Source organism: Salvelinus namaycush, chromosome 26 (assembly GCF_016432855.1).
Source record: "Salvelinus namaycush isolate Seneca chromosome 26, SaNama_1.0, whole genome shotgun sequence".
Lineage (NCBI taxonomy): Eukaryota > Metazoa > Chordata > Actinopteri > Salmoniformes > Salmonidae > Salvelinus > Salvelinus namaycush.
The window spans coordinates 16,740,509-16,754,654 of record NC_052332.1 but is presented as its reverse complement, the minus strand read 5'-3'; the positions used below and the strand labels follow the sequence as shown (position 1 = coordinate 16,754,654).

The 14,146-nt window shown below is 41.9% G+C and overlaps 1 protein-coding gene across 2 annotated transcripts in view; it reads right to left on the bottom strand.

Moving 5' to 3' along the window:
- Positions 1-14,146, bottom strand: part of LOC120021211 (tyrosine-protein kinase ABL1-like) — a 59,470-nt gene that overhangs the window by 31,551 nt on the left and 13,773 nt on the right. The window contains exon 1 of one of the 2 annotated variants that reach the window (XM_038964873.1): positions 2,525-3,086. The exons of the other annotated variant lie outside the window; for it this stretch is intronic. Coding sequence (XP_038820801.1) covers positions 2,525-2,609 — 85 coding nt within the window. The 5' untranslated portion in view covers positions 2,610-3,086. Of the gene's footprint in view, positions 1-2,524; positions 3,087-14,146 lie in introns of those variants that run through there. 2 annotated transcript variants of the gene reach the window in all.

Here is a 14,146-nt window from a genome sequence, read left to right as displayed (position 1 = left end):
CCTAACCTCCTGTCAAATGTATGACCATATTAGAGACACATATTTCCCTCAGATTACAGATCCACAAAGAATTCGAAAACACCACAGTGTGCCATCACAGCAGCAATATTTGTGACCTGTTGCCACGAGAAAAGGGCAACCAGTGAAGAACAAACACCATTGTAAATACAACCTATATTTATGTTTATTTATTTTCCCTTTTGTACTTTAACCATTTGTACATCGTTACAACACTGTATATATACATAATATGACATTTGTAATGTCTTTATTCTTTTGGAACTTCTGTGAGTGTAATGTTGACTGTTTATTTTTATTGTTTATTTCACTTTTGTATATTATCTACTTCACTTGCTTTGCATGTTTCCCATGCCAATAAAGTCCCTTGAATTGAAGACCCTTGTGGTAGAGCGGTGTCCTGTTAGCAGCGGAGTGTGATTGCAGAGCAAAACTTCACCATTCAGACAATGAGCAAAAAAGAAGGTCTCTCAATCTATAATCATTCTGGACATTTGAGAATGACCCAAACCAAAAATCTCAAAACAGAACCTGTATCTTTTGAACTATAGACTTCAAGTGCAAGAGTGAGCATGAGGAATGACAGCTTGATTTCTTAGTGAGCGACTGAAAACAATTGAACTCCAAGGCTATGATTCAATCCGCAAAAGATAAACGCTTAGATTTTGTCGAATGAATATGGGCAGGCGGGGGTTGTCGGGTGAGGAAATAAGACAGATGGAGGGAGATACATATGAGTGTAGTGGATGAGAAATGAGAGGAAGAGGGTGGAGGAGGGGATAGACTGGTCATAAGTGTGTGGGCACTAACAGCCCACCCCGCCTACACATGTCCATTTTACTAACCTCAAATACCTCTGCTCTTAGTGAGGAGTGACAGCAGACTGAGACATACTGCATGACATGGCAGCATACTGAGAGAGAGCAAGAGGGAGAGAGAGAAATGGAAGAAGACTTAAAATGAGGCAAGGAAGAAAGGAAAAAGAGAAACAGCAGTTGCTAGTGGAGAGGTTGGGATTACAGCATATCCTGGCTGGATCACTGGGGGAGATAATCCATCCAGCAGTGATTAAATATGTGTGGAACTCTTGACAGCTATGACAGAGTTGGTATGAACAACAGGGATGAATTAAAACTAACCACAAACACACTGACAGAACAGGGGATACATAGATTGGCCAAGTGGAGTTCATCACTACCTCCTTGACCTCTGAGATCAAAACATAGTGACTAGGGCCATAAGAATCCAAACAACAGTCAAGTTACATGACGTAAAACCAAGCCACTTGAGGCGAAGTCGGAGGGAGGGAAAAGAACTCACGCTTGAGCGATTCTGTTGCATCACCTCGCTGTCGACACCTGTGATGGGTGACAAAGAGCTTGACGCTGGATCAAGCCTGAGATCTGGAGGTCTAACCACTGTTTAAAGATCCTATCTGGATCTGGTGCCCACTGTAGACTAGTTCTTCCCCCAGCTCTACTGTGATTAGGTCAAACATTGGTACACTAGACATGAGGGTGAGTGAACCTGCCACACAGAGAGGGACAGGTGTAAAATGCTAGGCTTTATTGACTGCAGAAGAATTTGCCACACAAGGCTATGAGTAATGTAAACAGAAATAAGGTTAAATTGGGGGCTAGCTAACTTATTGCAAATTCAATAAGTGGATATCCCTCCAAAGAGAGAATTGCTCATTTTTTTCCCAGAAATACAGAAAACTTAATTCCAAATTAGACTGTTCTTTCATTTTTGGTCTGTGTGTGTGTATGTAACCACACCTATATGAAAATGTGCGTTTAAAAAGTTATTGATCAACATCTACTTTGCTGGAAAGTGTTCCAGGACTACAGTATATTGTCTATTAAATCATTTCGTTGCGCAATCCTTAGCACATGGTGCATTTCACAGTCTTCCATTACAAATCAACTAGACTGTTGAAACGCAACGTACCCCGGATTTCCTCAAATTCCATTCATCTTTGATTCAGGCTAATCTATTTAGCGCATCGTTGTTTAAAGTAAGGCCGAGTGTAGGCTTAGAAAATAATTACAATGGTACACTCTATAAGGCCTATAAGTCTTAAACCTCTATAACTCAGTTCAACTTTTCTTTGCACTCGACGTAGAAAAACAATAAACAAGATGCAAATCTTAGCAAAGAGTGAAAAGGAAAGCGTAGATTTAGATTAAACCCTCATAAACTAAAGTAAAAACGAGCCCAGCCTGGAGTCAGATTTCCTTTTATTCTCTCATCCCTCTTTTCCCCCTTCTATTCTCTGCAGCAAGCCAGTATCTGGCTTCCCTCTCCCTGATGCTCTCCCCATCCGCTTTCCAGAGGAACGACAGAGGCCTCACACTGAGATAGAGGGAGAAGATGCGCCACATTCTCTCCCCCTTCCCAGCGCAACTAATTCCCCTACAGTGTCCTCTCCTTCTCTGACCATCTTTGTCTTTCTCTAAGAATCAATCCCAAACCAACCCCCTACTGCCGTTCCTCAAATCCTTACCTTCCAAGTAGCAGCTGGAGGAGGACGAGAGGCCTTTCTTAGATTTACACCCCACCAATGTCAGGCAAATCTCCAACATTTTCATTTGCTTTCTTTCGCTTCCACTTGAAAAATCCTGTTTGTTTATCAGCCCAGTATCCCTTATGTTTCCTTTTGCCGGGAGATCAACAGAAAAAATTTCCGCAGGTCTGTCATGAAAAAAGAACAAAAAAAAACAAGGAATTCTGCTTTACTCCTCTCAGAATCTTTGGCTGTTGTGACCCCCTTTTCTCTCCTCTATTCCACCAAACAAAAGCGAACTCTGTGCTGCCCGCAAAGTCTACAAACTTTGTAGTCCAAGCGGCTCCATCTTTTTTTCTCTCTGGCTTGGTTAGCTCCTTTCCGGAGGAGGCAGAAGCGACCCAAAAGTGTGCCCGTTCTGGCCAAAAGCTGGCTGGACATGCGGATATGTCAGTTGAGCGTGCAGTAGGGCAGTTCGGATGGTGCCATTCTCTCGCCTGTGCGCGTGTGCGTGTGTGTCCCCGTTAGCATGAGAAGCACAGGGACTCGTGCTACAGGCTGACAACAAAGGGCCTCTTTCAGGCTCTGCTTGCTGCACTGAATGACATCAGATGGCTGGCCCTCCCACAACACACAAGAGAGCAAGAACTACTATACACACACACACACACCAAGAGGAACGCAAACAGAAACAGTATGCAAAAAAACATCCAAAGGAGAGAGATGAAACCTCTGTTGACAACCAAACTTGAAGTTACAACTGTGAAAGATCCAGTCTGAGATGTTTCTCTTTGTCCTTCTGTTGGAGAGTCACAAGACACTTTTTCAAAAAACCCTTCTCCAACACTTCAAACCCCCACCCCCTTCTCTCCCTCCGTTTCCCCCTTTCTCTTACTCAGATCTGAAATGCTTACAGGTTAAAGAACAGGGTCTGGAAGCCGCCTGGCTTTTTAAAAGCACAATAGCTTGAGCTCGGAGTAGGGAGCTATTCTGCAATCAGATAACAGAGAAAAGTATGCTATCCCCCTGAGCCCCCCCTTAACTTTTTACACTGCTCAAATAAGATTAAATTGCCCCGGGCTGGTTCAACTGGAGGTGAACTGCGATAATTGTGAAATCTAATATCTCAACTGATCAAAAAAATACTTTAATCTAAAAAGAAACATGCAGGGCCATGTGCTTCTAGGGAGTGAATGTTTGGCCGTTTCTGTGATGAACAAAGAATCATTGGCATTAGTCAGGCACTCTTGCGACATGCCTTTCTCTAGCTCCGTCTTCCCTCAGCTGTCTTTTTAGAGTGGCCATACTGAACTCAAGGATTGGTTGTGTCATTCTTCAGCATCTTATGCCATGAAATGTTATCAACAAGAGTCACTAGAATGAATAGACTATAAAACAGGTCTGCCCACGTGGTCTCTCCAAAACCAGAACATTGACAATAAAAGGTGCAGAGGTAATTGTGGGCAAATTAAGAGTTACCGCTATAGAAAGAAGGCAATGTTAAATATAGGTATTCTTTGGATACATTTCTGACTTCAGTCAAGAGCAGTATCCCTCAAAACCGCTGATTCACTTTCCTTGCCTTTAAGCAGACGCTACATTCGAGTGTGTGTAATACCACTTCAGCGGGTGACTCCAGACTGGCTGGAACCTTAGATCTGTCAGTCCACAGCCCAGAAGCACGCTAGCTGGGTAACACGCTCACTGAAATTTCCAAATCATAAGGAAAAGGAGGAAAATTCACTGAATATAGGCCAGGAGTCTGTTGCTGTAGTCAATCCCATCTATAAAAAGATGAGTCAGTGGTATAGAAGGTGAAAACATGCCACCAAGGAAGACAATTGTAACAATGTTACTATTGTTATTGACTGTACTTTTGTTTATCCCATGTGTAACTCAGCGTTGCTGTTTTTTGTCACACTGCTTTGCTTTATCTTGGCCAGGTTGCAGTTGTAAATGAAAACTTGTTCTCAATTGGCCTACCTGGTTAAATAAAGGTGAAATAAAAAATAAAGAAAATAAAAGAAGAATTCTCCAATCAAGCCATTGATAATCATTTCAGGACTTACAATTGAAGTCGGAGGTTTACATACACTTAGGTTGGAGTCATTAAAACTCGTTTTTTAACCACTCCACAAATTTCTTGTTAACTTCTCTAGGATAGGGGGCAGCATTTTCACGTTTTGGATTAAAAGCATACCCAAATTCAACTGCCAGCTACTCATCCCCAGAAGATAAGATATGCATATTAGTAGATTTGGATAGACAACACTCTGAAGTTTCTAAAACTGTTTGAATCATGTCTGTGAGTATAACAGAACTTATTTAACAGGGAAAAAAACCCGAGGACAAACCATTCAGATTTTTTTTTGGGGGGGGGTCACTCTCTTTTCAAATGAGTTTTCATTGGGAAACCAGATTTCTAATCGACCTGCTTGCAGTTCCTACCGCTTCCACTGGATGTCAACAGTCTTGAGGAATTGGTTGAGGTTATTCCTTTGTGTAATGAAGAAGTACGGCCATCTTGAATGAGAGTCACATTAAGTGTCCTGTTAGATAGAAGCGCGTGAGCAGAAAGCTGGCTATAGTTGGTTTTAATCCTGTATTGAACACAGATCATCCAGTCTTCAATTTTATCGATTATTAACGCTAAAAAATACCTAAAGTTGTATTACAAAAGTAGTTTGAAATTTTTGGGCAAAGTTTACAGGTAACCTTTGAGATATTTTGTAGTCACGTTTGAGCAATTTGGAAGCGGTGTTTTTCTGGATCAAACGCGCCAAATAAATGGACATTTTGGATATATATCGACGGAATTAATCGAACAAAAGGACCATTTGTGATGTTTATGGGACATATTAGAGTGGCAAGAACAGAAGCTCGTCAAAGGTAAGGCATGAATTATATTTTTATTTCTGCGTTTTGTGTCGCGCCTGCAGGGTTGAAATATGCTTCTCTGTCCTTGTTAACTATTGTGCTATCCTCAGATAATAGCATTGTTTGCTTTCGCCGAAAAGCCTATTTGAATTCTGACATGTTGGCTGGATTCACAACCAGTGTAGCTTTAATTTGGTAACTTTTGTGTGTGATTTAATGAAAGTTTGATTTTTATAGTAATTTTCATAGTAATTAATTTGAATTTGGTGCTCTGCATTTTCTCTGGCTTTTTGCCAAGTGAGACAGTAGCGTCACGCCTAAACTCAGATTTTTTTATATAAATATGAACTTTACCGAACAAAACATACATGTATTGTGTAACAAAGTCCTATGAGTGTCATCTGATGAAGATCATCAAAGGTTAGTGATTAATTTTATCTCTATTTCTGCTTTTGTTACTCCTCTCTTTGGCTGGAAAAATGGCTGTGTTTTCTGTGGCCATCTACTGACCTAACATAATCGTTTGGTGTGCTTTCGCCGTAAATCCTTTTTGAAATCAGACGTGTTGGCTGGATTCACAAGTGTAGCTTTAATTTGGTATCTTTCATGTGTGATTTCATGAAAGTTTGATTTTTATAGTAATATATTTGAATTTGGCGCTCTGCATTTTTACTGGCTTTTGGCCAAGTGGGACGTTAGCGTACCACATATCCTAGAGAAGTTAACAAACTATAGTTTTGGCAAGTCGGTTAGGACATCTACTTTGTGCATGACACAAGTCATTTTTTCCAACAATTGTTTACAGACAGATTATTTCACTTATAATTCACTGTATCACAATTCCAGTGGGTCAGAAGTTTATATACACTAAGTTGACTGTGCCTTTAAACAGCTTGGAAAATTCCAGAAAATTAGGTCATGGCTTTAGAAGCTTCTGATAGGCTAATTGACATTATTTGAGTCAATTGGAGGTGTACCTGTGGATGTATTTCAAAGCCTACCTTCAAACTCAGTGGCTCTTTGCTTGACATCATGGGAAAATCAGAAGAAATCAGCCAAGACCTCAGAACAAGAATTGTAGACCTCCACAAGTCTGGTTCAAGTCTGGTTCATCCAGCTCTGTCAGGAGGAAATTCACCCAACTTATTGTGGGAAGCTTGTGGAAGGCTACCCGAAACGTTTGACCCAAGTTAAACAATTTAAAGACAATGCTACCAAATACTAATTGAGTGTATGTAATGTGATGAAAGTAATAAAAGCTGAAATAAATAATTCTCTCTACTATTATTCTGACATTTCACATTCTTAAAATAAAGTGGTGATCCTAAATGACCTAAAACAGGGAATTTTTACTCGGATTAAATGTCAGGAATTGTGAAAAACTGAGTTTAAATGTATTTGGCTAAGGTGTATGTAAACTTCCGACTTCAACTGTATGTTTACTGCCAAAAAAAGTCTAAGGCTGCAGTTACACAACGCAACTTGCACGGAATTTTTGTGGCTTGTAACCGAGTTGCTTCTTGATTGGTCTGTGAAAACCCTAATTAGCCTGCAATTAATCTGCAACTCGGATGCATCCAGCTGAAATATGTCGACTTTGCAACAGCCAATCAAAACGAATGCTTTTGTCACATGATCCATTCGAAGGTTAGGAACTCCGGCCGATTTGTCATGTCAACAACACAGCTGTCAGTACTGCGGGAACCGTGATCAAGGTGGACAGAAGAGACATTACCCAAACGGGAGCTGAAGTAAATACTGGCATCAAGACTAGTAAAGGTGTTATGTACATGGTTCTGAAGTCAATAAACTAACACTTTCAACATGAACTGCACCAGCTAAAAATTGTTGCAAGCTTGTAAACTCGTTGCTAGCTAGCGAGCGAGCGAGCTTGATCAAACAGTGTTGGCTACACTGAACAAAAATATAAAACGCAACATGTAAAGTGTTAGTCCCATGAGTTGAAATGAAAGATCCCAGAAATGTCACATATGCACAAAAAAGCTTACTTCTCTCAAATTTGGTGCACAAATTTGTTTATATCCCTGTTAGTCAGCATTTCTCCTTTGCCAAGATAATCCATCCACCTGACAGGAGTGGCAAATCAAGAAGCGGATGAAACAGCATGATCATTACACAGGTGCACCTTGTGCTGGGGACAATAAAAGGCCACTAAAATGTGCAGTTTTGTAACACACAATGCCACAGATGTATCAATTTGAAGGAGTGTGCAATTGGCATGCTGACTGCAGGAATGTCCACCAAAGCTGTTGCCAGAGAATTGAATGTTAATTTCTCTAACGTAAGCCACCTCCAACATCATAACATTTTTTGGGGCAGTATGTCCAACCGGCCTCACAACCGCAGAACACGTATAACCATGCCAGCCCAGGACCTCCATATTCACTTCTTCACCGTTGGGATCATCCGAGACCAGCCACCTGGACAGCTGATGAAACTGAGGATTTGTACAACCAAAGAATTTCTGCACAAACTGTCAGACACCATCTCGGGGAAGCTCATCTGCGTTCTTGTCGTCAATAATTGCACTTTATCTATGGGAATTTGAATGCATAGAGATACCGTGCCGAGATCCTGAGGCCCATTGTCATGCCATTCATCCACCGCCATTACCTCATGTTTCAGCATGATAATGCACGGCCCCACGTCACAAGGATCTGTACACAGTTCCTGGAAGCTGAAAATGTCCCAGTTCTTCCATGACCGGCATACTCACCAGACATGTCACACGATGAACACGTTTGGGATGCTCTGGATCTACGTGTATGACCGCGTGTTCCAGTTCCCACCAATATCCAGCAACAATGGCTGTGCGATGAAGGGGAGTGGGACAACATTCCCCAGGCCACAATCAACAGCCTGATCAAATCTACGCAAAGGAGATGGTCCATAATAGCACCGGAGGGGATGGCTGCAGTTTTACGGGCTCCTTAAAAACCATGCTATTTTGTTTGTTTTTCCGAATTGTTTGTAACTACTTATTTAGTACATAAAGTTGCTGCTACCATCTCTTACGGCCGAAAATAACTTCTGGACATCAGAACAGCGTTTACTCACCTCGAACTGGACAAATACTTTTTCTGTAATGAGTCCACCGCGAAGGGTATACTGCTTTCCGGAGACCAGGCACAAATCCCCGTCATTCGCAGGAAGAAAAGGCGGAGATACAGAGGGAGAAGGTTGGGGTGCCTTGTGAGGATTCGGAGGGGAGTGAGTAAATCTCCTCTACCATCAGTTCTATTGGCTGGCCAACGTGCAATCACTGGAAAACGAACTCTGTAGACCACACTATCTAGCAAGAGAGTTCTCATCTATATTATTCATAGAGGTCTATTTATCACCACAAACTGATGCTGGCACTAAGACTGCACTCAACGAGCTGTATAAGGCCATAAGCAAACAAGAAAATCCTCATCCAGAAGCGGCGCTCCTAGTAGCTAGAGACTTTAATGCAGGCAAACTTAAATCTGTTTAACCTAACTTCCACCAGCATGTCACATGTGCAACCCCCTTTACTCCACACACAGAGAAGCATACAAAGCTCTCCCTCCATTTGGCAAGTCTGACCATAATGCTATCCTCCTGATTCCTGCTTACACGCAAAAACTAAAGCAGGAAGTACCAGTGACTAGCTCAATACGGAAACTGAATCCTACTACACCAGGTCTGACACTCGTCGGATGTGGCAGGGCTTGCAAACTATAAAGGGAAAACCAGCCACGAGCTGCCCAGTGACACGAGCCTACCAGACAAGCTAAATGCCTTTTATGCTCGCTTCGAGGCAAGCAACACTGAAGCATGCATGAGAGCACCAGCTGTTCCGGATGACTGTGTGATCACGCTCTCCGTAGCCGATGTGAGCAAGACATTTAAACAGATCAACATTCATAAGGCCACAGGGCGACACGGATTACCAGGACGTGTACTCCGAGCATGCGTTGACCAACTGGCAAATGTATTCACTGACATTTTCAACCTCTCTCTGACAGAGTCTGTAATACCTACATGTTTCAAGCAGACCACCATAGTCCCTTTGCCCAAGAATGCAAAGGTAACCTGCCAAAATAACTACCGCCCCGTAGCATTTGGTAGCCATGAAGTGCTTTGAAAGGCTGGTCATGGCTCACATTAACACCATCATCCCAGAAACCCTAGATCCACTCCAATTCGTATACCGCCCCAACAGATGATATAATCTCAATCGCACGCCACACTGCCCTTTCACACCTGGACAAAAGGAACACCTATGTGAGAATGCTTTTCATTGACTACAGCTCAGCGTTCCAACATCATAGTGCCAACAAAGCTCATCACTAAGATAAAGACCCTGGGACTAAACACCTCCCTCTGCAACTGGATCCTGGGACTTCCCACCCTCAGGAGGTAAGGTTTTATTTTATTTATTTAACACTTATTTTACCAGGTAAGTTGACTGAGAACACATTCTCATTTACAGCAACGACCTGGGGATTAGTTACAGGGGAGACGAGGGGGGATGATTGAGCCAATTGTAAGCTGGGGATGATTAGGTGACCGGGAAGGGTAGGCAACAACAAATCTAACATATTGATCCTCAACATCAGGGCCCCTCAGTGGTGCGTGCTTGGTCCCATCCTGTACTCTCTGTTCACCCACAACTGTGTGGCCAAGCACAACTCCAACACCATCATTAAGTTTACCGATGACGCAACAGTGGTAGGCCTGATCACTGACAAAAATGAGACAGCCTATAGGGAGGTCAGAGAGCTGGCAGTGTGGTGCCAGGACAACAACCTATCACTCAATGTGAGCAAGAAAAAGGAGATAGCCGTGGACTACAGGAAAAGGATGGCCGTAGAGGCCCCCACTAACATCGATGGGACTGTAGTGGAGCGGGTCGAGAGTTAAGTTCCTTGGTGTCCACATCACCAACAAACGACAACACCTTTTCCCCCTCAGGAGACTGAAAATATGTGGCATGGGTCCCCAGATCCTCAAAAAGTTATACAGCGGCACCATCAAGAGCATCCTGACCGGTTGCATCACCACCTGGTATGGCAACTGCTCGGCATCCAACCACAAGGCGCTACACAGAGGGTAGTGCGTACGGGCCAATACATCACTGGGGCCAAGCTTCCTGCCATCCAGGACCTATATACTAGGCAGTGTCAGAGGAAGGCCCAAGACCCAAGTCATAGACTGTACTGTCTGCTGCCGCACGGCAAGCGGGACCGGAGCGCCTAGTCTAGGTCCAAAAGGCTCCTTAAAAGCTTCTACCCCCAAATACAATAACGAAACGGTTGAATAAACAAATCATGTAAAGCATCAGATGACATGTGCGGAGTTTAGAATTCTCAAACAATATGACAGAAGCAGCTTCAATTTGATTGTCAATTTTAAAATTGCATTTAAGTAGCTTCATCTAACAGCAAAGTTGCTTGACATGTCACTTGCAACTGCAACTAAAATTGTGTGCAAGTTGCGTCATGTAACTGCAGCCAGATCTGAGATCCTCAGATCGGATGGAAATCCATACTTAAAACTCTTGAACATTAAAAAAAAAGCACCCACCAGAGGACAATGCCGCCCCTATTTCGATGTAACTCCTGCCCTAGAGCGGAAACGCTCGTTTAGGTTCCAACTCCGAAGAATGACGCAGGCTACGTATTTGGGCCAGGAAGGTACCAGTATCGCGATACTCTTTAGTGTCGTGCCAAGGAAACAAAACACGAAGCGGATTTATCTTCTTTAGGAAAACAGCCCTAATGGTTGTTAAACATACTTATGTTGTCATCTAGAGTCACATGTATTTCTTTCCCAAGCTATAGCACACTCTTACGTACAGCTAGTTTTTAAAGGACCAAAGAGTTTGGTCTGCTTCGTGTTTTCATTTTTGCCATGGAAAACAATTTGCGCGATAGTGGTCTCGTCATAGCCCTACTACTTATACATATTCACAAATTGGGGGTGGGAAAAAACGTTGTGATGATTTCCACATGGAGTGGACAAACAACACATGGGCAACTGACAGCTGTCATTGTAGCTAGCAGCACACTAATCTTAGCTAGCTAGCTAATGTTCTGTTGCAGTTTTTATTAAATTTTTTACTACACTGTATTCAAAAGATTAGCCAGCTGGCTTGGCTGGTTCTGGATTGGTCATAAGCATTTAGGGAAACTTCGGTACAGCAAAGCCAAATAAGCCTGTGCTCATGGTTCTCACAGGGGAAGTGAAATGATAGGCTACAATGACTTTGCTCATCATGATGCATGTCGCAAATGAGACGTAACACCCTGAGCGCATCAAACATGAAAGACCAATACAAATGTAAGAGCACAACAAAATAGATCAACAAGTTCCTTGAATTTTTTTCGCATGTGCCTGTTCATTATAGGATAGACACTTGTGGTTTCTAGCTGCACCAATCAAAGCAGTGAAGCAAGACTTTAGTGGTCAAAACCATTCAGAGCAGGGTTGCAAAAACATATCATACAATTATTAATTATAAAATGGTCAGATGTATACTTTTTTTTTTAAATATAGACTAGCAACAAAATAAGTGAACATTTACAAATTATCCAATGGATTATTTAAATGTTCTGGTAAAAAATGGCAGTGCAAAGTAAAGCTGTTTGGCTCAGCTCAGTCACCACTCTGAAGAGGAAGAACTTTGCAAGTGTTTCTGATTGATAAACAATGCCATGCTGGTAGGTGGTAACATAAAAAAACAGCCCTGAAAAAAAACGTAGACTGAAAAGTATTTTCCCACTTCAAGGCCAAATATATCACTGACTAAAACACACATTTACTGTCATCAATCATTGTGCAACATCATGGCTATGCAATGTGCATCGTCTTGTGCATCCAAAAGCATCATGGGTTTGTGTTGGTCAACTTTTTCATTCCAGTTACTGTATCTTAACTGTATGACTAATGTAGGGCGTGGAGGGGGATGACATCAAGGCATCTATAGGGCATAGGTTCTCAAAATGGGTTCCGCTATTGAATATTACCAACAGATTAAACGACTTTTGGCCAAGGGATCCATGGAATAAGTTTGAAGTGTGTAACACAATGTCATATTATTCATCTACAATTTGTTCTTAACCCTGGGAAACATTGGCCTGGGAGACTCACAGGGATATTGGTATCCACAGTACTTCCACTTTAACTCAATACTATTTGTATTTTTTATTTATTTACATAAACCCTGGGTAAGTTAAGCTTTGAAACTGCAAAGTTCTCTCTTATGACAAAATGTGTAGAATTACAGGAAATTAACTTGAAACCTGCTAAATGTTCTCCAATGCCAAGAGATGGGCCTTTAAAACGTTCCTTCCCAGGGCCTGAGACTGTTTGTCCGGCCATGCACTGCCAAAGTCATAGTAAAACCTCTTGTATGCTATTTTTATATCACTCAATATTGTGTTCTGATTATGAGTGGGTTCCTGATGAAGTTGCTATCACAAGAGAGGTCCCAGCTCCAAAAAGTTTGAGAACCCCTGCTATAGGGCATCCTGACACATGGTGTGAGACTTAGAAATGATCCAAGTTTCCAGAGCATCCAGTCACATGCTACCAGGCCGTACATCCTCTCAGCCTGGCATGGCAAACGTGTCATCTCGCCAGCACACTAATCAAATAGAAACGCACCTGCTTCCTCAATCTCCCCGAAACTTCATTAACTCACCGCAGTCACAGAGCGGAGGGGATGAGGAGAGATGGAGAGGCTGTAAAGAAAAACAAGGGGGGAAAAGGTTGCAGATGGAGAAACATGAAGCGCATTGTTTGGCCATGAGCTCAAATGAGAATGAATCCATTGCGTTTTATATAATCCGTCTTTCTGTGTGTTAACAGTTAGCCGACATACACAGGATGATTTGCGGGACTTTTCCTATTTTGCCACGTTCATTGCTCCCCTTTTCCAACCCCTCCAGCACAGGAGAGATGGGGACGAAACAAAGCAACGTAAACTCCTTTCAGACAACATTTTAGTGTTGACAAAAACCCTTGCAGAGCTTTGTGATTACATGGGACAAGGAAAATATTCAGACCATAGTTATGTCACTTTGACTGTAATTTGACACTTGCCCCTCTAGTGTATGTCACCTAGGAATGCATTTGAGGAAAATTATTAAAACGCGCAATTGGTAATTCCAGTAATTACAGCAACATGGACGATATCTGGTACGAAGGGTTAGGACCATGAAAAGGAGTAAAAGGCCCCTTCGGATGGGTAGTAGAGTGGTGATACTGTAGGTTGACATTACCAATAAACTGAAGAGGAAGTAATCATGTTTCCAACACAACAGACACACTGGTATGGCCAGGCAATAAAGATCTACAGTGCCTTCAGAAAGTATTCATACCCCTTGACTTATTCAACATTTTAAGTTAGACTGAATTCAAAATTGATTAAATAGATTCTCTCTCACCTGTCTACACACAATACCCCCTAATGACAAAGTTTTTTTTATTTTTTTATTTAGCAAATGTATCTCAAATTTAATACAGATATTCCTCATTTACATATAGTCCCTTCAGAAGTATTCACACCTCTTGACTTTTTCCACATTTAGTTATGTTAAAGCCTGCATTTAAAATTGATTAAATTTCGATTTCTTTGTGTCACTGGCCTACACACAATATCCCATCATGTCAAAGTAGAATTATGTTTTTATAAATGTTCACAAATTAATAAAAAATGAAAAGCTGAATTGTCTTGAGTCAATAAGTATTCAACCC